This window comes from Bombus pascuorum, chromosome 5, assembly GCF_905332965.1.
Source record: "Bombus pascuorum chromosome 5, iyBomPasc1.1, whole genome shotgun sequence".
NCBI lineage: Eukaryota > Metazoa > Arthropoda > Insecta > Hymenoptera > Apidae > Bombus > Bombus pascuorum.
In genome coordinates this window covers 4608595-4633882 of record NC_083492.1, presented here as the reverse complement: position 1 = coordinate 4633882, position 25288 = coordinate 4608595, and the positions used below count along the sequence as shown (strand labels likewise).

Genomic DNA, 25288 nt, shown 5'->3' with positions numbered 1-25288 from the left:
CTCATCGAAGCGAAGAAAGAAACACGCGTTTTCCTATTGAAGCTCGTTCGAGAAGCTCGTGCAACGATCTGACAGTTCGTCTGGCAACGTCTAGGATCCACTGAACGTTCAACGATGATTAGTAGGAATTCGCGTTGCCTAATGATCGGTCAGCGTGTACCCACTACTACGTGACTCGTTGTACAGTGCACAAAATCAAGCATAGAAGCTGCCTTCTCTCCCGTTGCCCGATTATTAAGCGGATATTAAGAGTGGTGCGTGATCTTCCTTATCTTTGCGATCCGTTCCTCATCGAACTGCTTTTCTCAATTAAAATGTCCCATTTAACGTTGTTTTTAGTTTACAAGATATGTCAACATATTCGAAGTTTTCTACGTTTCTTATCGTTTAAGTAGAATTATGAAGCTGTACGCGCCTTTTAGAGAAATTTCGGATAAGTTCTTAGTCAACTTTAAATCGGTTTTAAAGATGCAGGTCGTTTCTGGAAATTTGAATTGGCGTTGTTTTTAGTTTTCAAGATATGTCCAAATATTCGAAGTTTTCTACGTTTCTTATCGTTTAAGTAGAATTATGAAGCTGTACGCGCCTTTTAGAGAAATTTCGGATAAGTTCTTAGTCAACTTTAAATCGGTTTTAAAGATGCAGATCGTTTCTGGAAATTTGAATTGGCGTTGTTTTTAGTTTACAAGATATGTCAAAATATTCGAAGTTTTCTACGTTTCTTATCGTTTAAGTAGAATTATGAAGCTGTACGCGCCTTTTAGAGAAATTTCGGATAAGTTCTTAGTCAACTTTAAATCGGTTTTAAAGATGCAGATCGTTTCTGGAAATTTGAATTGGCGTTGTTTTTAGTTTACAAGATATGTCAAAATATTCGAAGTTTTCTACGTTTCTTATCGTTTAAGTAGAATTATGAAGCTGTACGCGCCTTTTAGAGAAATTTCGGATAAGTTCTTAGTCAACTTTAAATCGGTTTTAAAGATGCAGATCGTTTCTGGAAATTTGAATTGGCGTCAGAGCCGACGCATCTGTTGCGTTAAGTCTTTCTTGCGCACTTGCAGGAAGTGATTAGTATTCGTTAACGTTCGTTGTTAGATACGCTTGCATCGGTCTAGACCGGTTTTGGCTATGATGGAAGAGGTTCTTACTTGGAATTGCTCTCGAATGGGCTTGAAGGATGTTCAATTTTGTCTACAATCTGTGTTGCTGGTTACCGATGTGGTATCCAGCTGGTTTAGGTATTTAGTACATCTTAAATGGAATTACATATTACCAGAGAGAAGAGAAGATGACCGGAAGTTTGTTTTTAAGAAATATTTACTTTGCATCTCGTTTTCCACTGATAGTCTAATTTAGAAATGGTGGGATGTATATTAAGGAATTGCATAGTACGTTAGTAGTTGAAAATTGCTAAGATTATATGTTATTGAATTTGATGGACAAAACTTTGCTTCGATAGTATAATATTTTTCACAAAATTTTGTTTACTGTCACTATAATTAGGAACAGGTTTCTTCGTTAGAGTAAATGTCAAACGCCGAAAGAATTCTATTCACTTCGGCCCCGTACTAAGTGAGTATCGCTTAATTCCTCTTGTCATAAGCGGAATTAGTGGAAATCAATATAGATATATCTCTGGGAAGATCGACGTTATGGAATGTTAATGATTCCTTCGAGATTTAATTAAATATCTTTTAATATCATTCACAAGTATCAAAGTCATAGAACCTTCAAAATATATTTGTTTGTCGTTAACATATTTTATAAAGCAACATACGTTACGTATACGTTTAAAAAGAATCTGAAGGATATACGATGAATTTTTCCAATAAATAGTCTTAGATGAGGTATATATCTTCGAAGAATTACTATTCGAAGAGATTATTTCTTCTCCATTAGAAAACTTTCAAAGAAACGTTTCATAAATTACTGTCCACCATAAAACAGCGTAAAACCACCTTGAACTCGCAGAGCAACTCGAGAAGCAAACCTCGGATCAGACCGCAGTTTCATGTCGCGTTACATGTTACAATCATTCGTTCCCTAACCAGCTGCGTGAATATAATGATTTTCACGTTATCCTCAAAATTTCGTCTATTCCGCCAAGATTTATCGTTACTTTCTCCAACTAATGTCCGATCGACCTCTTTCTATCTCGAATTAATTAGCGTCTGTCTATAAGATCGTCATTTTACAGTTTTCGTAAATTATGTGTAATAGGTAATATAAAGCGTTTTATGAAATTTATTTCATTGCCATAGTGAAATTTCGCGATTTCTTTGACCCTGATGCGTATTTCTCTCCGCACGGCATATGTATTCACGGATGATCAGCGAGCTGTACATGGATTCAGGGAGGACCGGTTTTTTCAAACTTGATAAGAGGATGACGTGAGAAACTCTAATGCCCGATATGTGGCCGTACGATTTCGTTCGGGCCAGGCAAAGGGAGACAGGTGATTGGCGAAAGGAAGAGGTAGGATAATGGTCGGGGCCAGGATGGAACAAGAGAGAAGGCCAGCCGATTGTACGGACCGCCTCGAGGATAGAGCGGAGACGAGATCGTTTGTATGCGCCATTCCTCTTCCCTGGACCAGTTTTCGTGCAGGTACCCTAAAGCTATACGACCCTGGCGGAATACTTCAAGGGTTTGGATCTGCTTCCTACAAGATCGGACTTGTTCTTCGTTGTCATACCGTAGCCGCAGATTAATCTGCCGCGTTCTTTCTCGCGAGATAGAGGTGCTTCGATGAATTTTTAGCTTCGTTAAAGTTTCGTTGCTTCGAATACTCTTTGTTTCAAAAACAAAATTCCTTATCGTGGTTAATTTGTAACATATGTAGGAACGATCGAAGGAAATATTGATTATAATATGTATTATTGATTATATAATTGGTTATAACTGACCATGATATAATATCAGGTCTATTCGAAAAATTCGTAGTGGAATTTAACTGGAGTTAAACTTTACGTAATTTACAACTTCACAAGTCTTTTCTTGAAAAATTGAAAGTCTTGCCTGTTACTTCGCTCGCATCATACAGTGGCTACAGAAATATTTAGTTGTTAACAAAGCGTTATTTATCAGCTTCTATTTCGTTTACATAATACTTACCGAACTTTCTTTTAGTCGCATGATCGTAGTACTAAGAGATACGAAGTTTAACATATTAGGTTGTCCGAAAAGTATCTTTCTTTCGCAAACGTGTTTTTTACAATGATGCACCTTCATACAAACGTGAATCCAAGTCTGTGAAATGTCGCTGTGTTTATCTCAACAAGCAAAATGGATCGTACGTAAGTCGACAAAATAATATAAAACAAAAAACTTATTTCCTTATAAAACGAAAGAAACTTTTCGGACAACCTAATACATACTTGGAGTCAATTAATTGGTATGTAAGTGCTATAATAAATACAATGGTGCACAAATCCTTTTGCAACTATTATGCGTGTCTTATAATGTAAAACGCTAAATGAAGTAAAAGTTTTTAGAATTTTCCAATAAATATAACGAGTAGTTGTCCTAATGCTTTAGCCGGTAGTATACGCGTACACATTGAGTTAAGTAAGGAACATAGGCCATAATTTAAATATTTTTGCGCTCCCTGGAAAGAGTATCGCGTTAAATGCAACTATCTTAGAACGTGCCTCTATAGTGGCGCGCCCTCGTAACAGATATTTCTTGAAATTTATTGTCAATTATTCCGCTGATACGTAGCCGCGTGTGTGGTAGCTTAACTCGCAAAGATAAACGCTGGTACATTCACTTTTGTGATTCAGTATTGTCGTTATTCGCCCCTTTCTAACAGGAGAATGACTCGTTGTCGAGATCAGTTCGTTGGCAGGTGAAACGTTTTAAATACAGAGAAAAAAAATGTAAGCCGACAAAGAGATACCGCATCTTCGAAAGTTTTTACGGCATTTCGAAAGGACCTGGACGAATACTCGAGTGCACTCTGCTTGTTTGATCGCTATGAACGTCGCTTAAAAGTCTCTGTGTGCACGCGGGCAACATTTACCCTCGGTTTCATGCGAAATAAATGTTTCGTACCCTCGTTATATCGTGAGAGATACGCGTAAAACATCTATTTATCTTGGAAAATTATTACTCGTGTTCGTTCATGGAAATATTAATTTTTTGTAAACGATATCTTTTCACACAGGCAAACTACGTATCATTCACGTTCAAACCCAATTTGTTTACGATTATAGCCTTTAAAAAAATGTAGAACATATTTCGGACTATCTATTATCACATTGATTACACCGTACAATCGTTCGAAATGTATTTTAGAAATCGAGTGAAATAGGAATCGATTACTAAACAAAATAAAATTATAACGTATTCTTAACAATTGGGCTTCTGAAAATAACGTCTTGTTGAATTAAATGAAATTAATGAGAAAAGAATGTATCTACGGTAAGAGACAAAATTGGCTAAAACTTGACCGTTCGCTTCCGATAGAAACAGGATCGAGTTGCTAAATAAGGGAATCCGTTAGAGGCAAGAGACAAAGAGGGTCTTGTAAAAGTTCCATCCAATTGGAAACGAACTCTCAGAATTCGTTGGTGCCTAGAAATAGTATCTAACCGATGGGTACGGCGTCTTTGAAGTCAGGCTAGTTGTGTTGGATGAATATTAAAATTTCCAAAGGGGTATACGTTAACGGTATGGCGCTTGACCTAGTCATTCTAGGAAGTTGCGAATTATATCGCAACATCCTTTTACTCTACCAGGCACATCCTTTCGGATGTCCTGAATATTTCGTGATCCACATGATCAAGCGTATTCCACCGACTCTCTGAGTACGCCTAAATAATTCTAACGTCGCCGCAATTGAAGTCAATCGACGTGCCGCTATGCGGCCTGCGTTTTCTACTGATTAAGTATTCTACGTGGACCCTTTCCTTTGCTGATTTATTGACCCTTCACGATCGAACTTTGGCAAGTGGCACGCCACCTTTATAAAGGATACCCCGCCTCTTTCACAACGATCCACACTGGCAACTTGCTTTGTTTTATGCATATTTCGCCAATGATTATATACTCGAGTATCGAATGCTCGAAAGGGTTTGAACAGGTCGCAAAGGCTCTAATTGCTCGTCAATTTCGATGTTAATGAAGATATAAAATATTTGAAGGTTGGAATTTCAAACTGAGAATTTGCGATTTCAAATTTAGAGCTTTTAATATGAAATTGAAATTAAAAGATTCAAAGATTAAAAAATTTAAAAATTTGAAATCTGTGCATTTGGAAAGTTTGCAATTCAAAATTTGCAACTCGCGAAGTTTAACGTTGATAGAAGCCGGAGTATGCGTAAATTCCATTAAAATATTTCCAATGAAATAAAATTAAAAATTATAGACCTACATTGGTGCAAGGATATGATAATTTACTTTGCGATATCGCAGAATATCCAAGACAGATTCAATGAACGTAAGAATTTTTGAAAAATATATTCATTGATTTCTCATAAATTCTCGTTTATTCGAGTATTATTAAAAACCCTTCTTTATTTAATTTCCATAAGGGGCGAAACTTTTGAAAGGTTCTACTTGTAAGCTGAAAGTGCTATTAAAACGAGGTCGCTATTTATGTTGCGAGGTATTGAAATTTTAAGCAAACGAGTTTTTCCCTTCGAATCGACGATTTACATTAAGAGCTTCTATTGACACGAGTGTCTTCGAGAGATAATGCAAATTAGTGAATACAATGTGCACGATCCGGATGTAGTACTCATGAATAATAATCTACCCTGTATTACAAACTTCCAGAACCGTGTATTTCGATTCGTTTCATCAACGAAATGTAACACTTGCGTATATGATATTCTCGTCCATGGTTTATAAATCTATCTTCCATTTGGTCATTAAGTGGGCCAATTAAAATTAATTAAAGGCACGGTTAAATGAAACTTAAGAGTCAGAGATTAGATCTATTTTATCGTTAACCTTCGTTTGATGTCGTAAAGGCTCGCGATTACTTCTAATCGCGAATAGAAAATTCTATCGAATTTTAAATCACATTTTGTATTTTTAACTTCGAGGTATAGAAATTTTTTATCGCCAATTCGTCGAAATATTTCTTTAAATTCTTCGATATTTTATAAAATACTTGTTTCTCTTTTTTGTACAAAAGATTTTTCTCATTTCTCTCAGTTTCATTTTTCTCTACTATAAATTTGGAGATATCGACACAAATTATTTTTGTATATTTTAGTTAACAAACTAAAAACTATATTTTAGAATCTCCAATAAATGTATAAAGTGAAAAATGAGAATGCAAATGTAAAGGTAAATAATAATAAGGAACTTTATGACATAAAAAAGGATAGTCGAAATCGAGTACGGAGTATAAGGAAAAGGTATCGGAGCTGTAGTTATTTTTACTATACACGAGATATTGATCTCTTTCTCCGAATATAACTTACCTTAAGAGGAGATAGTATTTTTCTTACGAAAATCGGATCCAATAAAAATCAAAGTGTTCGCTGTCAGATATAATTCATTCCAAAGTGCCAAAGCAGAAAAGGGTGTAGCACCAGCGTGCGCTTACATCATTCGCGATCCCATGAGTGAAAGCGAAATTTGCCTTCACCGAGCTTTCTTTCGTAATTTGTTCGACCCGTGACCGATGAAAATATTAACACCCGCTTACAGAAACATACTTTCGAAACACTTTACGTGTCTTCGAAGTATCGAAAAAGAATATATTCTGAACATTTTTTCTATAAATGTTCAATAAAAGAATTCAGCTAACTAGTCTGTATTTAAAACGAAGTTCCTCGTGTTCTATCGTTAATCGACCGAGCTTTATGATCAAATCGTTAGACAGACTCCAAAGCATCTCACCCTCGGATCCACTCGTAATTCATTCTAATTTCACTCAAAGAGTCGAGAGCCTAGCTGAATTACGATCGCCATTACCAGACGGTACTCGAAGGCACCTCGATCTATTCGCACGCGCGCGATAGGATTCCGATCGATTACGCATCGGATGTAATTGACCCGCGATTCGCTGGCTACTCGGATAATTGCGGCCTCGGTAACTCTCGGAGGTCTGCATAGCGATACCGGTAAATCACGCAACGCGCAAATTTCCTCCATTAAACGCCGAGTTAAATCGTCACGTTGGATTTCAGTGCTTCGCTCCTAATTTGTCGATCGTTTCCTTCGCTCCTGCGTTCGTTTTCTTTCCTCTGTTTTTTGCGTTTCTATCGTTCCTTTCCCCCGCTTCTGTATTCCTCCTGCTTCTTTCCTCCGCTTCTTTTCTCTCCTTCTGCATCTCTTCCACTTCTTTCCTCCACGTCTATGTCCGAAGCTGTCTCTTTCCGGCGTTAGACTCACGACCTTGAGTCTGGGAAACAATCAAAGCGTTCCCGGCCAATGTCTATTTGCGGTGGCTCGAGTCGAGCTCGTCTGCAGTCGACCGTCTGGATGCGTCGCGAACTCTTCCCGAGAAGGGAATTTCCGCTTCACCTTCTAGGATTCCTCGGTGGGACCGATTGAGAATGATGAATGACCGAGGGCTGAATGACGTTTCCAGTCGAGACGGATTTCGACACTGGGCGTACGGTTAATTAATCATGCAGCTTCGATGGTTTTTCGCGTTATGTAACACGACCAGACCGGCAAGACGCGCGAGTCTAGCAAATACGTACGAAGATCGGTTTGACTGGCTGGAATTAGGTTGCCGGTAACCTCCTCGTCGACGACCAGTTAAGCAGCCGCTTGAAGTTTCTCGTTATTTGCATTGCTTATTTATTAACCGAGAAAGTTTTTGATTTTATTAAATACGGTTAACATGGTTGGTATTTTAGTTAGGGGTAAGATAAATTGACGTGTATTTGTAATATATATTAATATGTTGTTACATTGTAAGCAGATCCATTGTGATTCACGTATTTACGTATATGTATATGTTGTTGTTAACTGTTGGTGATTGTTTTCTGATTGATTTCCCGTCGAAACTGACGAGCGAATAATTTGTTTTTAAGGTAATGAGAATTAAACGAGGTGGTTATATATTGAGGATTATTAATTTAGTTTGTTCGAGGAGACGAGGATTACGTAAGAGGCCAATGTTCTTTCGTGTACGTTAAATATTTATATTTATTAATTTTGCAATGCAACTACTTTGCAGGACTTTTATTCGTGTTTGCGTTTATATTAGTATACTGTGGATAATTTCTTTGAAGAAATATTCTTTCTCGTTAAGAAATGAATTGCTAATTTAGAAATACTGTTACCGATGTTGCCGTTTGTCCAAATCTAGCATTATACGTCGATGGTCTAAATGAAAAGACAATAACGAGTTCATGGATTACTTTGAACGTCGTTGAGTAATTCGTGACATAAATTCTTTTATTACATCATTATATATTTCTACGTGCAAAAAAAATCTTTTATTTCGTTATAATTTTTTATAAAATTTTTCTAAATCTCAATACAGATATTTTATTTTATATTCCAAAGTTATCGATTATCTGTAATAATTTATTAAACAATAATGAGAATTATCGACGAGTACACCACATTACCATTACCAACGTCATATATTTTATTAAGTATAGCTGAATAACCAATAAGATTCGAAGAAACAAAGAGTAAAGAATCATTTAAAACGTCGAGATACAACAATATTGATTAGTATGGAACAGATACTAATTCTGTTAATAAAAGGGAGCGGTCGTTGCTCGATTTCTCTCCTTGAACCGTGCCGGTATCTCGTCCACGTGTTACTCGGCATCCTCTACTTTCTTTTTCCGTTTGTTTTATCATTACGCCTTCCGACGAAGCAGCACATAAGTATAAACAAACTTCCGACAGGAACATTTGCTTGTCTACGCATCAATCGGTTCTTTTTTTGAATATCAAACCGTTCCTATTATCGCTAAGAATCTCGTTCCGTATGCTTCATTTTTCTTTGCCTTCGACAAAGCTTCTTTCGTCTTTCATAATATTTTCTAGTTTACCGCTCTAGAGAATTGCTTTTCTTTTATTCCTATCAGTATAGAAAAATTATAATATTTGATGCAAAGAAGCGTATTAAAAATTGTAGAATCAAAGGAATGTCGATCAAAAAATGTACCTATCGCGTTCGCTATAAAATTTCTTGTCGTTGATAAAATTTCGAGAAACCGTATGGAATTTTTACAGTAATATAACATTTCGTTTTGAGAAAATAGCAGTTTCCTCGAACTTCATTTTTCATTCTTATCCTGTCCGTCGAAATACGTTTTTTCCTTCAATCACGAAGTTTTATTACTCGTAATGATCCAAGCAACATGCTTATCTCGCGATCGCTGATCCTCGATGACGATGGAAAATAGCTCTCTCCAAGACATTTACATGTTGGATAAATATTTGAAATGATTACATGTCATCGTTACTTGCGTTTACGCCTGCAATAAATTTGATTTATACGTGTAGTTGTCGTCGCATATAGTTACGGAAATTGTCGTTTTTCTTCTTGGCAACGCGGCGTGATCTTCAAATGGAACTTCCGTTTGCGTTACTTGCTTTGAAGAATTCTGCAGCAAGATTCGGTCCAATAAGACGTTGATGAAAAAGGTTAATGAAGGTTGAAGACATGGTTACTCAAGTTACCCAGGCACAAACCGTAACGTCGGAAACCTGTTTGTTCGGTCAGTGATAGCGTAACTTAACGGAACATCGTGGACATAAAGTATAAAATTTTTGCGTTGCAAAAATATTCAGACCATCCAACAGCATCGAAGTTATCCTTTGTGAAATCGCGTAGAAAAATTTCTTTAAGTCTTTTTACCATCGAATCGTGGTGCATACGACATATTTTTTCCAAGAAAACTTGAATCACACGTATGTTTTATCGAAACACAAATTTATATGTACGTTTTTATATATTTTTGTATATTTATTGAGACCTTTAAAAAGAAGCGCTTCCGGAATTCCAAAATACTTGGAATAAAATTATTACAGTTTCGTCATCTCCACTTCTTCTTAAAATAGTTTGCCTTTTAACTTCACTTTTAAAATATTATCTAGGTAGGATACAAGATGTCTTTCAAATTCTCTAAATGCTAAATTCATGTTCCCATCAACTTTCATGCAGCATTTTACAAAGTTACGTACCTTTGTCGTAAATCTTCTTATCACTAAACGCAATATAAATGATTTATAGGAAATTTCTTCATTCGCGCTAGAATTCAAAGAATTTTTATTTGAATAGCAGGCTGTTCTGCTGTGGTCGAGGAATGCAAGAAAATTTCGGAACCATTAAAGAAGAAGATAATCTGGCTATTATGCGCGTTTATTCTATCACGCTGTAATCATTGTAGCCTCAAGTCTCCGCGAACTTTGTACACGCTAGAGCTGGCTCTTAATAGTTAACTTTGAATGAAATAGAATTATGTACGTAGCAGTGCCAAGGCTACAAATACCGTTTATGTGCTTCCTTCGAGCGACGAACCTGCTTTTCATTCTCATTGCTTTCGCGTACCTCGTGGTGGGGAAAGGTAAAAAGGAAGGAACAGGGCGAGTCGTTCCGTGTGCCGAATGAGTTGGTCAATCATCATCGAAACGCGACGAAAATGTTTCGAGTTCTCTCCAATTTCAGGTATGGCAGAGGTGTTTTTAGCGGCACGAAAGGTTGCGCGCTTTAATGGCGCGGATGGAATTTATTTCAGCAGTTTCGTTAATTAACGAACGCGTCGAAACGAGCAGCGAACGCGAGTATTGTATCGTATTTTACATGGCCGTGATCGCGCGCAGAATTAAAATATCACAAACGTCCGGTATGATAAAAATCGATAATGAACCAGCACGATTGTTTCAGTACGAAAAAAAATCGCGATGGAGTACGATGAAAGCGGTGAGATTTTTTTTTCTGCGTTCACCGATGCAGGCTCGACGTAATTAACGGGGAAAATAATTTCGCCGAGGCCTATGTTTTTAGTGGCTTTTCGCTTAATTGATACTTCATTGCTGTTTGGTTGGACAACGAGGCGAAACTCGCGTATAATCGGTCTTCCAGTTGACAAACGAATGCCATTGTAAGGAGTCGATTTCGCTTTCCGGCGATTTAAATAAATGAGAAAAACTATAAAAATGTTGGAATTTTAACCGATTAACCGGGTCACTCCTTAACCAGAATTTTTTATAATCATGAAATTGAAAGTTAATAAAGACAAATTAATTTTTTTAAATCGGTAATATCGGTTCTGACGGATTTTATCGAAATCATAAATTTCCATCCTATCTATCAAAAACCGAAAGCCTTGTATTTCAGTCTTCTTATCCTACAAATTTAATTCCTTCCTTAATCTCTGTTTCCTCTAGCCTTTTTAAACTTTGTTTCGATTCAAGATAAATTGCGTAAACATGCAGCCATCCAAAACGTGTAAATCCATGCAGCATAAAATGTCACCGCCGTCATTACCTCATCCGAACGTTTAACACGCTTAAACGAAAACAGATGTTTTAATTGCTGTAAATTCTGTGCTTATTTCAGCTTCGATTTTCTTTTTCTTACACGGTGATGTTGAACCGTTTTCTCTCTCTCTCTCTCTTTTTTTTTTTTTGTCGAAAACGTGAAGTCTGTAGTCGCTGAAAGATAAGAAATAATCCGCGCGTTATCCGTTTCTCACAATTTCCTTTTTATTTTATCTTCGTTGTCCAACAGTGACACTTACGTATCGTAAGAAAGAATGAAACGACCTGACAGCGGCCGGGTTTGGTAACGTTGATAACTAGCATGACACGGGCTTTGACATTTCCTGATTCGGCTTTCTACATTTCACTTATCTTCAACTTCGTTCCACGGCTGATGAAACCGAGCGTCGAGATACAATCTCCACGGTTTCGACGTTTCGATTCGCGTGACACGTTCAATACGATCGAACCACGAGATTCAGGAATTTCAAGGATCTTTATCCATCATCGATGCGAACAATTTTGGGAATAGATAGAATTTGGTGAATAGATAGGTTCGATTCGCATGACACGTTCAATAGGATCGAACCACGAGATTCAGGAATTTCAAGGATCTTTATCCATCATCGATGCGAACAATTTTGGGAATAGATAGAATTTGGTGAATAGATAGGTTCGATTCGCATGACACGTTCAATAGGATCGAACCACGAGATTCAGGAATTTCAAGGATCTTTATCCATCATCGATGCGAACAATTTTGGGAATAGATAGAATTTGGTGAATAAATAGGTTCGATTCGCATGACACGTTCAATACGATCGAACCACGAGATTCGGGAATTTCAAGGATCTTTATCCATCATCGATGCGAACAATTTTGGGAATAGATAGAATTTGGTGAATAGATAGGTTCGATTCGCATGACACGTTCAATAGGATCAAACCACGAGTTCTAGGAATTTCAAGGATCTTTATCCATCATCGATGCGAACAATTTTGGGAATAGATAGAATTTGGTGAATAGATAGGTTCGATTCGCATGACACGTTCAATAGGATCAAACCACGAGTTCTAGGAATTTCAAGGATCTTTATCCATCATCGATGCGAACAATTTTGGGAATAGATAGAATTTGGTGAATAGATAGGTTCGATTCGCATGACACGTTCAATAGGATCGAACCACGAGATTCAGGAATTTCAAGGATCTTTATCCATCATCGATGCGAACAATTTTGGGAATAGATAGAATTTGGTGAATAGATAGGTTCGATTCGCATGACACGTTCAATAGGATCGAACCACGAGATTCAGGAATTTCAAGGATCTTTATCCATCATCGATGCGAACAATTTTGGGAATAGATAGAATTTGGTGAATAAATAGGTTCGATTCGCATGACACGTTCAATACGATCGAACCACGAGATTCGGGAATTTCAAGGATCTTTATCCATCATCGATGCGAAAAATTTTGGGAATAGATAAAATTTGGTGAATAGATAGGTTCGATTCGCATGACACGTTCAATAGGATCGAACCACGAGTTCTAGGAATTTCAAGGATCTTTATCCATCATCGATGCGAACAATTTTGGGAATAGATAGAATTTGGTGAATAGATAGGTTCGATTCGCACGACACGTTCAATAGGATCGAACCACGAGATTCAGGAATTTCAAGGATCTTTATCCATCATCGATGCGAACAATTTTGGGAATAGATAGAATTTGGTGAATAGATAGGTTCGATTCGCATGACACGTTCAATACGATCGAACCACGAGATTCAGGAATTTCAAGGATCTTTATCCATCATCAATGCGAACAATTTTGGGAATAGATAGAATTTGGTGAATAGATAGGTTCGATTCGCATGACACGTTCAATACGATCGAACCACGAGTTCTAGGAATTTCAAGGATCTTTATCCATCATCGATGCGAAAAATTTTGGGAGAATTTGATGAATAGATAAGTTCGATTCTGTATAGGAAATTTACTGTGGCATGTTCAAGTTAAATATTTCTGGACCAAATTCAGTCCAACGAAGATAATACTATAATAGATCGTTTCGTCCTTTAGTTGTGGAAACTACGTATGTACGTTACTTTTTTAACTGTCTACTTTTTAAATCGGTATTTAGTTTTTAATAGTATTTCTTATAATTCGAGGAAATTATTACTAAATTTGTTATTACTAAATATTCAAGAAAGATAATTTGTAAATATAAATGAATTCTTTCAGAGAAATATCCAAAGTATAGGATTTCTATTATTTCCATGAAATTTCTACCGATACAAGATCTCTGTATTAATTTACAGGTGTACAGAGGTCTCGACATTATCACCGCGAAAGTAACAGAAGAGGAAAAGAAAATGGCACCACATCACATGCTGGATATTCTAGATCCCCTGAAACATAATTACTCGGTGGTACAATTCAGGGACATGGCTATACCCATTGTAATTTTTCCTTTTTCCATCACGTTCGTTATCAATCACGATACATATTAAAAATTTCCCAAAACTAATGTCAGAGCGTGTATCAAATATCATATATACGAAAACTCGTTGCACGGAAATTTAACGTTTCCAAAATTCGCTAAAACACAAACGATCTGCCGAACCGCGACAGCTTAGCAACTTTCGAAATACGCGTCGTTCCTCAAAAACCAGAATCTAGGAATAAAAAGAAAAAGCGAAAGGAGGAAAAAAACCGTCTGTGGAATGCGATATCGCTCGAATACCATCGTCGTCTAGCTATTGTGCGTAATAATTAAGAAGCAGCTCGTGAAAATGTCGACGCCGCGTTGCGAATCTCTCGAACTATGTTTCTGTATTTACATTTTCCGCGGGATTAATATTCGCGCCAGCATTTTGACATGATAGTTCTTGGTAGTTTCGCGAAATCGGCTCGCTCCCCTTTTGTCTCCAACCCTCTTCAACGTCTAGTTTATCCAACGTTGAAACGAGCATCACGTTTTTTTTTTTTTCAAAACGAGAACGCTTCGAAAAATGGAAATATTTGGACGAAGCCGAACGATACCACGAGGAGAGCCATGATATAGCTGTAATATGCCACGGTCCCTCTGGTCCCTCTACCGATATTCGATCCACGTTGCACTCCAGCTTTTAGCCTTCTTCGAACGTTACTCTTCTTCTTTGGTCGATCTAGATCAACGATCTACAAGCGAGAAAGAAGCTCCCGATCATCGTCGGTGGGACCAACTATTACATAGAGTCTATACTTTGGAAAGTTCTAATAGATTCGATAGACATGAAGAAAGATGGTCAATCGGACGAAGAGAATGTGTCATGCTCGAAAAAGATGAAGATAGAATATGATCGGTCGACCACGAAAACCAACCAGGAACTCTACGAGGAGCTGGTCCGAGTTGATCCGGAAATGGCCAAGCGATTTCATTCGAACAATAGGAGAAAGATCATTCGGTGAGTAGTTTAATACATTTACTACACTGTGTACAATTATTAGATCTAGTTAGTACCAAAGTATTAATTTATTGTATCGATCAAATAGATAAAAGCGTAATGTAAGCTGTTCGGAAGCTACGTTGATCAATTTCATAAAGTGAAAAGTAGGGGAGAGTGATGATGTTATAAAAACTGTTTTCTAAATGAACTGTTTGATCGTAAGAATCAACAGATTATCGTGTTAGGAATTTTAATTTTTCAGCATTTAGCTACGTTTCATTCACTTTTATTTATGCAATTAACTTTTCGTCGTTATAATACATTTAATAAATATTTCCGTCGAAAAATAGCGTCGTGTGTTGGAATCGCCTTGATCGTCCTACTTTATGAACCTATTAAAATTACACGTTTATCGAGTAATCGGCTAAACGTTTATCAAAATAATCTCCCTTTTCGATATCTGCTAGAGAAACTAATTTACAAAATTTCTTTCATCTTGCAAATATATTACGCTCGTCCAAAACAGCTTACTTTTTGTTAACTATTTCGCATGTAATTTTGTGTCCGAATTTTGTTACCACGATCTAATGGTACAAATTTCAGTCCAGTATAAATGTCTTTAAATTCTACTTCACACCTGAATTAACTTCAAATTTCAATCATCTTCGCTTCAGTACTCTTCACGAAGTTATAAAGAACGAAAAAGAAATAAGAAACACGTCGGTTCGGTTCTTTAGTACGTTACAGCCTTACGAAACGTGTCCTCGTCCGCATAATCTGTCGCTAAAGAGATATTCATTTTTCTCGTGTTAATGGCCTTTGTCGGTCTTGATACATGTCGCATTCCATATTTAATAAGGTACTTTAATTTCATCGATCGAATTCCTAGCTGATAAACATTTGAAATTCACAAGACTTTAAATATCTCGCAAATAGTTTAACCAAATATTTGGCTTATCGACATCAATTAGCTTATCGAATAGTATTGATTTTTGTATAATTAATTAATCGTCGTATTAAACTGTGTCAAGATTTTCATGAAATTAAAGGAAATTATTTTTATTTAAACATTGTACAAATCGTTCGATGTAAAATGTAACCAATCTTGTTATTTTCCAAAAATTATATCTTTTTACCGATCTGCCACTCGTAATTTAACTCTTATTAAATGCTCGCGTTTTATCATACATGAATCTTGATTGCAAACACGTTATCTAGCCAGATTAGAATTGGATTTTCTCTACAATGTTCTTTTGAAACACGGTCGATAGAATTCTCATTTATGTAGTCCCGATTTTTAACTTACTGGTCGATTGTACCAGAATGAACCGGTTGCGCTAGCCTTGATAAAGATAAGCAAGGTCTGTGAACGGATTAATTTCGAGCACTATTATCCCTCCAATTGAATAACCGATCCTTCTGGCCATGTAACATTGTGTGCTCTTAGTTAACCCTCATAGTACGGAATCAATAGTTTATTAAATGTACTTTTCCATGTAATTCGTAGAGTTGACACTTCAATATATTTTTGTTGGCGATAAATGGTATTTGTCATCGTTTAGATAACAGATGTTTAAGTAAAAAGGAATAGAGATCTCTATATAGAATTCGTTGATAGATAACCGTGATAGAAAAATATACCTACCGTATTAACTAATAGCTAAGCTACGGGTGTTCACGTATCACGTATCACGTGAACATCTATTAATAACAGAAGAAATATACATTTAATTAATAATAACAGAAGAAAAGATAGACCAACAAGGTAAGAAAGCAATCGACTTGTGTCACTGTTAGATAACCTAGTTGCACGATAAACGGTATCACGAAATCGTCTTACGGTGCTACGATTTCGATCGAACAGATTTTATACCTTATCGAATCCACGTGTGGTATCCAAACGGTCGGTCGATAAATCGATGTCCCGCTAAATGCTGGAATCGTAAATAAAAGTCGCTACTTAACCAGGCCGAGAGAATCGGAGGGTAACGAGCGTGGATCTAAAGCTGCATCCTCACTGAAACAACAGCGGGAAACTTTCTATCGTCAGTTATCGCGATGTAATATGCTCTATACTATAACATACTGTAACTCTGATTACGTCGCTTCGCTGCAAATAAAATATTCATTTTAAAAATTGATATTTGTCGAGTACTGCTTGAAATATGCAACATCGAACAAGAAGCATAAAGTTGCTGGCAGTTGTTTCAGTGAGGATGCAGCTTAAAGGCTTCACGCGATCGGATAACGATTCGTGACATCTGATAACGATCGCCGGTTACAAGGATGTTCGGTCGTATATAAATCGTGGCGGGGAATTTCGAGGGAAAAGACGGAATTTCAGGCCGGTTCGTTTGGCTGTTCCCCTCTTGCGGAACGATATCGTAATTCAGGCCACGACGCTCGTTCTGTTTATCACGCGACGAATCCCGTGATAAATTACGGTAATTATGTTTTCTTAGTCTCGGAGAGATGCAAATTACCTGTGCGCGACTGCCTGCCCGGCCGGGTAATTGCGTGAAACCTTTAGTCGCGAATTGCTTGCCAAGGTTGCGGCGTCTCTCGAACCGGCTCTATTGAAAACGACGCTTTCAGCGATTGATTTTCGATGCTTGTCTCGTTTGTACGTTCCGTTGCCGATAAATCAGCGCGCATAACTCGCCAGAACGAACCGTTCAAAGCAATTCGATTTGCGAATTTCTGAATAGTCTGCTACTTGCGTTTAGTAGCTACGACCTACAGCATCTTCTGTTGTGTTCGTTTTGTTTGATATACTACGTGTTGTGTGTAACTAATGTTAAATTTTGCCATATAACAATTATCTTATTGTAACGTATCGTAATCCTCTGATTCTCCTAACTTAGCTTATATTATCGATGTAATTATGAGAAATTTTGTTCATTTCTGTGTGTCTATATCCTATGTCATAGATCCTAGCCTGTGTAGGTGTAAGTATTTTTCTTTCTTATTTTTAGGAATTGTTTTATATGTTGTGTTTTAAAGAACGATAAAATAGTTTTCACTCTGTAGTTGTGTGTGTGTGTGTGTGTGCGTGTAGTTTTTATTGCATTATAAATAAAATTTGATTTCTAGATTATATCTGTTCGAGTTAACAAGAAAGAAGCATACGTATTTCATATTCTGGCCTTTCGATCAGACGTTATATAATTTTCTGTCCTACTTTTCGTGTTACTTAATTCGATGTATTTGTACATTCGCCGGTACATCTTCCTTATCGAGAAATGCTTATCGTTGAATATTTGAGGAAATTTTCGATACATCGTATAACTAATCAGACTGCGACGGTTTATGCAAATTCCTAATTTTATGAATACGAGCGAAGAAGAAGAATCTAATTGAAAGTTTGTTTAATTTATTAAATATTTCTTTACCGCTACTTTACTAAATATTACTAATAACTACTTAACTTTCGATATTTTATATATTTTCTATGCTTTCTGCAGAGTTTTTTTACCTTTAAATTTCCCCATAAATACATTGCAAACATTCAAAAAGTAAATTTATACCTAAAGAAATCTCCTACCCTTTTTTGAATGTAAAAAGGAGATTAAGGTGCAAATTCTTATCCTTATCGTTTCGTCTGCAATGTTTTCCGAGTCGTGCAGAATTAAAAGCGGTTCTTGTTGCTAATTTGTCATTCGACACACTAGTCACCCTTTCGCAAATTGCGTGGTTAATTATGGTAATTGCGTTTCCTTCGGTCGATGTCGATGGAAATTATTCTCGTGGTTGGACGGTTTCCTTGGCGATACAGATGCTATCTTACAAACGAGCTGCGACCCGTTTAAAATTGTAATAATGACGATAATAATAATCTGTCTCTCCTCCATTATCTTTTGGTCAAACTATGTTTTAATTAAGCGTGCTCATAAGCGAACAGAATGAGCATCGGTTTCGCGGTCGCAGGCGTAGCCGCAGACAGATCGTATGCACGCATTATGCAAAAAGGGCTCTGTCTCCCGTAAAATTGACTTTCGAATTCGTCCTGGCTCGAGAGTTGCGGTTTTTGATACCGTTCGCACGCGTTACGCAATAATCGCGAATATCGGAAAGAAATGGACACAAATCGAGAGAACCGGACCAAGTATCAGGCATATTATTTTTAGTGAGAAAGTTTTTTGAAAGTCGTTGATCTTGTTTTAAAACGGGATTTGCATGGTCGTCATATGTAAAAAGTAGTTTAATCGGTCAGATTATTCGAAGGACATGTTATTTTCAAACATTGATTTGACACACAATATACACAGACTCGCAAAAGTATACGAACATTTGTAGACACCTTTGATGAATATATTGCGTGTTTCTTTTTTTTTTTTTTTTAGTTTATTTTGGTTTTTACAATTTGTTCTGAAGGACATTTGGTGAAGTATTATATCTTATTGGTAAAAAAAAAATAAATAAAAATAAAATATAGCATGTGGGTGGCTACCCCCAGCGGGGTGCCATCTTCGTGTTTGCTAGGTTATATCTTTTATGATATTGCGTGTGTTATACGAAACTTGTTCAAATTTTATTAGCATTGCTACGAGTCTCTACTAACATTATTGTATTAGTTATTGTTGGGTGTTATACCGCGATGTATCGAGGATTTTATTAAATCAGGTTTATGCCACGATCAAGAACAGTCGCTACTTTTCAGGATTAGAATTTTAGCGCTACGATCGTTTGTTTGCTAGCGCTCAGATGGCATGTGAGTAATTTAACGGATTTGCAAAATCCATATATTTTTCATTTTTTCGCGGCACTTTTCCATAATAGACCTCATAAAAGATATAACTTAGTAAAAACGAAGCTGGCACCCCGCTGGGGGTAGCCGTCCACATGCTATATTTATTTTTTTATTATATTTTTTTCTTCACCAACAAGATATAACACTTTACCAAATGTCCACAAGGACAAATTGTAAAATAACCAAAATAAAATAAAAAAAAAAAAAACTTTTCCATAATAGCTCGATATCCGAGGCCTTGCCATAAACCATGGAGTTTTCAAACGATCTTTCGACGACCGACTTAACGGTTCTCTCTTAGCCTCTCGAAAATTCCAGGGGTATGCACATTTCACCGTCTCCACGCACATTCTCACATAGCACAGAGTCCAGGTACCGCTTTCAAAGACACAACGTGGAATGGAAGGGAGGATACGAGTTATTAAAAATGTTTAAACAGCGTATTTTCGGAATAATTGCGATCGTATCTCAAAAAAAGTCAAGCTAAATCGCTATATCGTTGTACATCGCTTCGTGTAAAGTATCGTGACGACAACGTCGTTACCTCTGCACACATTACATACACACACGCTCAACAGTTTTGTGCGTAAATACATTAAAAAATCACGATCAATCACCCGTAATCAATTTACCTTCTCCGCTCACACATCGCGAGAGCGAACACGATTGGTTACGCCCCTTGATCGAAATGAGACCTTTCTCTCCATTTTACAGTTATATTGAAAAAGTGTGAAACAAAGCTGAAACAAAGAAAATATATATATATATATATATATATATATATATATATATATATATATATATATATAGAGAGAGAGAGAGAGAGAGAGAGAGGAATTATAAAAATATTGAAATTTTTCATTTATCGATATTTTCAAAATTCGTCACTCGTAAGAAATTCAGAGTCGTGTAGACTTAATAACAGTCGAGTAGAGTATTAGACTGCAAATAAGTATCGATTTCAATTTTTACACACTTTTCTTCATTATTTTACTTCTGCGCGATATAATTTCTCTGACGTCTTTTTGAATACCGATTGACATAAAATTCCTCTTCGAAACATGTGCACACGTAGCATCATTGGTCTCCAGGGTTTTAAATTTCGAAACTAACTTCCAATCCATCGTCCTGGTATGTTCTGAAAAAAAGCTCTTCTACAGAAAGTTAAGGGATCCCTTTCTATCGAATAACTGCTAAAAAATTGCAAGGTTTTATCTCGCACAATTTCAGAGATACAAGTTTATAGAAACATGGCCGACACACCCTGAAAGTAAGAAGGAAAGGAAAGGAAAGTCGAGTTGATTCCACCTGCTCTTCTTTCCTCTGCTATCATCTGTGATATTAAGAGCGGTAGAAGCGCATTCGCGCGATGGCCAGCTGTCAGCCTGCGTAATAACTTTCCCAGGATATAAATTTGTAGGCTCGAAGAAGATCGCATCTTGACTAAAGATACCCTCGCGTATTTGCGTGAAACTGTTGCGGAAGAGGAAGAAGTCCCTTTGAATCGTTTAAACTGTTTAATTCGACACTGGCCAAGAATGACGCGAAATTGCTGGCGTTATTAGAGGTTGCCACGCGATGGTCTGCATAAGCAGATCTTGATTATTGTAATTAAATAACATTTAATTAATATCGTTAAATATCGAGCGTTCATTTCGATTGCAAAATTCTAATTTAATTCGTAGATTGAAATCTATGGTCTTCGTCGGTTATTCTTATTTAGTTTTCAGTAATTTTAATTCAGATTATAAACATTATCCAAACATTATGGAACTCACCCGATGATTTCAACCGAGCCGCTAATAATTCATTAAAGTAGCTTATGCGACTATCGGTTAATTAAAAAAATTCTTCGAAACGAATTTTTGCATGGAAATAAATCAAAATTCAGCAAATAGACGTAGATCAGATCCATTTCCCTCTAAAAGCAATAAGATTGAAATATGGTAGGTCCATTTACGAGTCTTATCTCGGATGATAAATCATTCTCTTCAAATAACATGTCGTTTGCAAAAATTGTTCTTCTGCATAGATAATTCAGTCAGATTGTTCAAATTGGAGAAAGGAAAATAAAAATCATGGCAACGTAGTAGCACGGCCAAGGCTGTTTGATTTTTATCGCGACGCAACAGAACCTCGAATGGACGGAATGGTCGGCAATGGCCAATTAGGGTAGGGCAAGTACATTTCTAGGCAACTGCTACACTTTCACAATATGGTCACTGGCAGCTGCTAACGCTAAATCTTCTCTGCCGGAAGGTCCATGGAAAAGGTTTCGTTTTCCTTGGTGGAAAGATGTGACTGGTTTCATAGAACGCCTCGAGCTCAGGTCAGGTCAGGCCAAGGGCCAGGTGTCGAATTTTCCTTTGTATTTGGCTTCTATTCGGCCAAGAAATATGTTATGCTGTCGTAGATTGCCTGCAGCTGGTCGAGATTGTTTGTTTAATCGTCGTTTTCGAACATTTTTCAGTGGAGAATGGCCGATCTAACGAAAAAAAAGATGGGACTTATTGTTGAAATATGTAGAAGTCTCGTCCAAGAACTCTTTTTGAGAGAAAGTCAGCCTTTATCCTCTTTTTGACGAACCTAACATACCAAAATTTAGTTCCGTTGCCTTTGTACATTGTTTGTTAAATTATTGGTCTATCTCTGTACTTTTAATATTCACAATAGAAGATCCATAAAGGCACGATAATTCTATAAATTGTGATATCCAGTAAGATCCGAAAAATCTTTCTGTTTGTTAAAATGCAAACAAGATGATTCTATCTACGTGAAAGATTTTTTTTTTATTTTATTTTGGTTTTTTACAATTTGTCCTTATGGACATTTGGTAAAGTGTTATATCTTATTGGTGAAAAAAAAAAAAAAATAAAAATAAATATAGCATGTGGGTGGCTACCCCCAGCGAGGTGCCAGCTTCGTTTATTCTAAGTTATATCTTTTATGTTACGTGAAAGATTTTTTTTTTTTTATTTTATTTTGGTTATTTTACAATTTGTCCTTATGGACATTTGGTAAAGTGTTATATCTTATTGGTGAAAAAAAAAAAAATAAAATAAAAATAAATATAGCATGTGGGTGGCTACCCCCAGCGGGGTGCCAGCTTCGTTTTTTTTAAGTTATATCTCTTATGTTACGTGAAAGATGCGCATTTTTCTAACGAGCTTAACGAAAGTTGAAACATAGTGTTGATGTTTCGCGAAATTATTCTTTGTATCAAATTTTTCGAACGTAACAAGACGTTATTTCAGAAGGTTAGCATTATTGTTCCACGAAACAACGTATCCTCGCCGATCTTTTTTCCGTGTCCGATCATTATCATGCGGCGAGCGTTTGGGTAGCTTGCAAGACGATTTAAAGTCGTTAGCTTCTTGTTTAATCATACGGCATCTTTGGGCGCATTTTGTTTTATGAACTGAACGAAGGGAGCAAAAAACAAGGAAGGTAGACCGTTATGGAGCTATTTTTTCCACGGCGAAAGCTGATACATTTTTTAAGCCACCAACCGACTCGGGTGGTTGCCTCTTAGCAAGTGGTAACATTAGCAATATTTTAGAATTCTTAAGAAGCGTGCTCAAGACCGAATCGCTAAAGCACAGAGAAAATGCACGAGCGTAATTTTGTACGGTGAACAGTTTTAATTTCTGCTCGATATACACATGTACATATTTGATTATGTTGTGAATTCTTTATTTTGTTATTTTAATGTCTGACGGCAAATACGATCTAGAAATGTAAGTGTATTTATAGTATTTGAATAGAGGTAATTAATTTTGAATGTTTGAGCCTTATTATAGATTTCTTACTCTTGGTACGATAGAACTCTATTTATATGAACTTCATTAATTTATTACTGAATTCGTTAATTTGAATCTCAGCTACTATATATGCGAACGTAAAATAATAAATAGTAGGAATAATTGATAACCTTCTATTATATCAACTCCGATTTTGAATTGAATTTCAATTTCAATTTTGGAACTTGAATCTTTATTTTCATTTTCAAACGAATCATTTTACCCACATATTCGCTGTCTCAATTACTTTACCATATATATCGGTACTTAATGATTATTTAAATCGGTATTGTTAAGAGACAACGTATCTTCTCCTCTGCACGATTATCAATTTACACGCATACTCGTGCTATCGATATAAATATGTCATCGGGTGTTCCGACCTGCGTACTTTGAGTCGTGACATCTGAGCATTGATCGAACAACCATGTACTTAATCGTGTCTTTCCCGTCGTACCAAACACATATCGTATCTGGTCAGGGACGAACTGGGACTGAAATTTTTACCGGAAGATTACCCACATGACTGACCCTCCATTTTTAGTTCATTAATTAAATTCTACATCGAGCGATCCCAATATGAAATTGTCCGGCATTCGTGTTTTCTCATTATTTTTGCGACAATTTGAAAAAATTTACGACTGTAATTTTATGCATATAGTTTTTCGTACAAAAATTAAATTTTACGTTTCCAAATTCCTTTTGACCCACCGGAAATTTTCCTAAAGTCACGATTGTTAGGTCGTACCTGTCTGGGGTACGCATCGGAAACAATGGGAAAACGTGCTTCAGTTCTTCCTTTCCGGCCTTGGTTGGCAAAAGGGACACAGTTTCGATCGGAAACTTTCTACAACTTCGGTCAATCCTTTTTGTGTCGTTAATTTTACTTACAAGTTTTCAAAATAATCGAAATCATATAGAAATATATTCGGGCATACTAACACAATACCTAACGATTTTCCAGACGGTTGTCTACTGCCGAAACAATAAGTCTGGCGACTGTTTAAAAATATATTTCGTCTCGTTGTATATCGTTCACGTATTTACACGTGTGTGTAAGATTGTACATGAGCAACGTGGTGCGATAGGGCCGTGTCACGACTTCCTGGCGCCCGATGGGTACTTTCTTCCGGAAACGACACGTTCCATTAATTTTACGTGAAACACGGGCTCTGTTTTCGCGAGGCTAAAACATACGGTGATCGTTCCTTCAAGGTTGTTTATTGTTTTTACCAATCGTATTTGTGCTCGAAATGCGTTACGCTTTTTTATGATTGCTCCAAGTTGATTACACGAAAGCAGCATGAAGTTTACGAGAAGCGTAAAGATTGTTGTAAGTGATAGAAACTTATTTCGTACACTTTTAATGGCGGAAAAGTGATATAGGGATACGGTGAAGAAGACGTTGGTCTTAAAAGTAGGAGTTACGATGTAGTAAAAGAAACATTGAAGGCTTTGGGTATGTATAAAATTTATCAAAATGAGTGGAACGTTAAGAAAATATAGACGAAGAAATTAGCGTCGACACAGATATTAAACGACTCTTGGAAATTCCCGCTCATAGTCATAATATTAATAAGATAGGATTCACGATAATGTAAATTAACTGAAAAAAGAATTGCAATTGGAAATGTCCCATTAATTATTTAAGAAACATGACGTATATACACTTTGATTCTGTTTAATTTACCCAATTATCGTAGCCACGGATTTTTCACGATAATCTTATTGAGAAACAAAAGGATTACAATATCATTGCAATTCTCTTCCAGACCGAGGAAACCTCAAATCTCTGATTTGTTGTATATCATAAAAGGTATGTTATACATCCATTTATAATCGTTAGTTTTTTTTATTATTTTATAAAAATATTAACGGTTATATATGTATAA

The 25288-nt window shown here is 36.5% G+C and overlaps 1 protein-coding gene across 2 annotated transcripts in view; it reads left to right on the top strand.

The window, feature by feature from the left end:
- Positions 1–25288, top strand: part of LOC132907090 (tRNA dimethylallyltransferase) — a 120298-nt gene that overhangs the window by 21686 nt on the left and 73324 nt on the right. For both annotated transcript variants that reach the window (XM_060959845.1, XM_060959846.1), the window contains exons 2-3: positions 13737–13877; positions 14590–14864. In XM_060959845.1, the coding sequence (XP_060815828.1) occupies positions 13737–13877; positions 14590–14864 (416 nt within the window). The remainder of the gene's footprint in view (positions 1–13736; positions 13878–14589; positions 14865–25288) is intronic.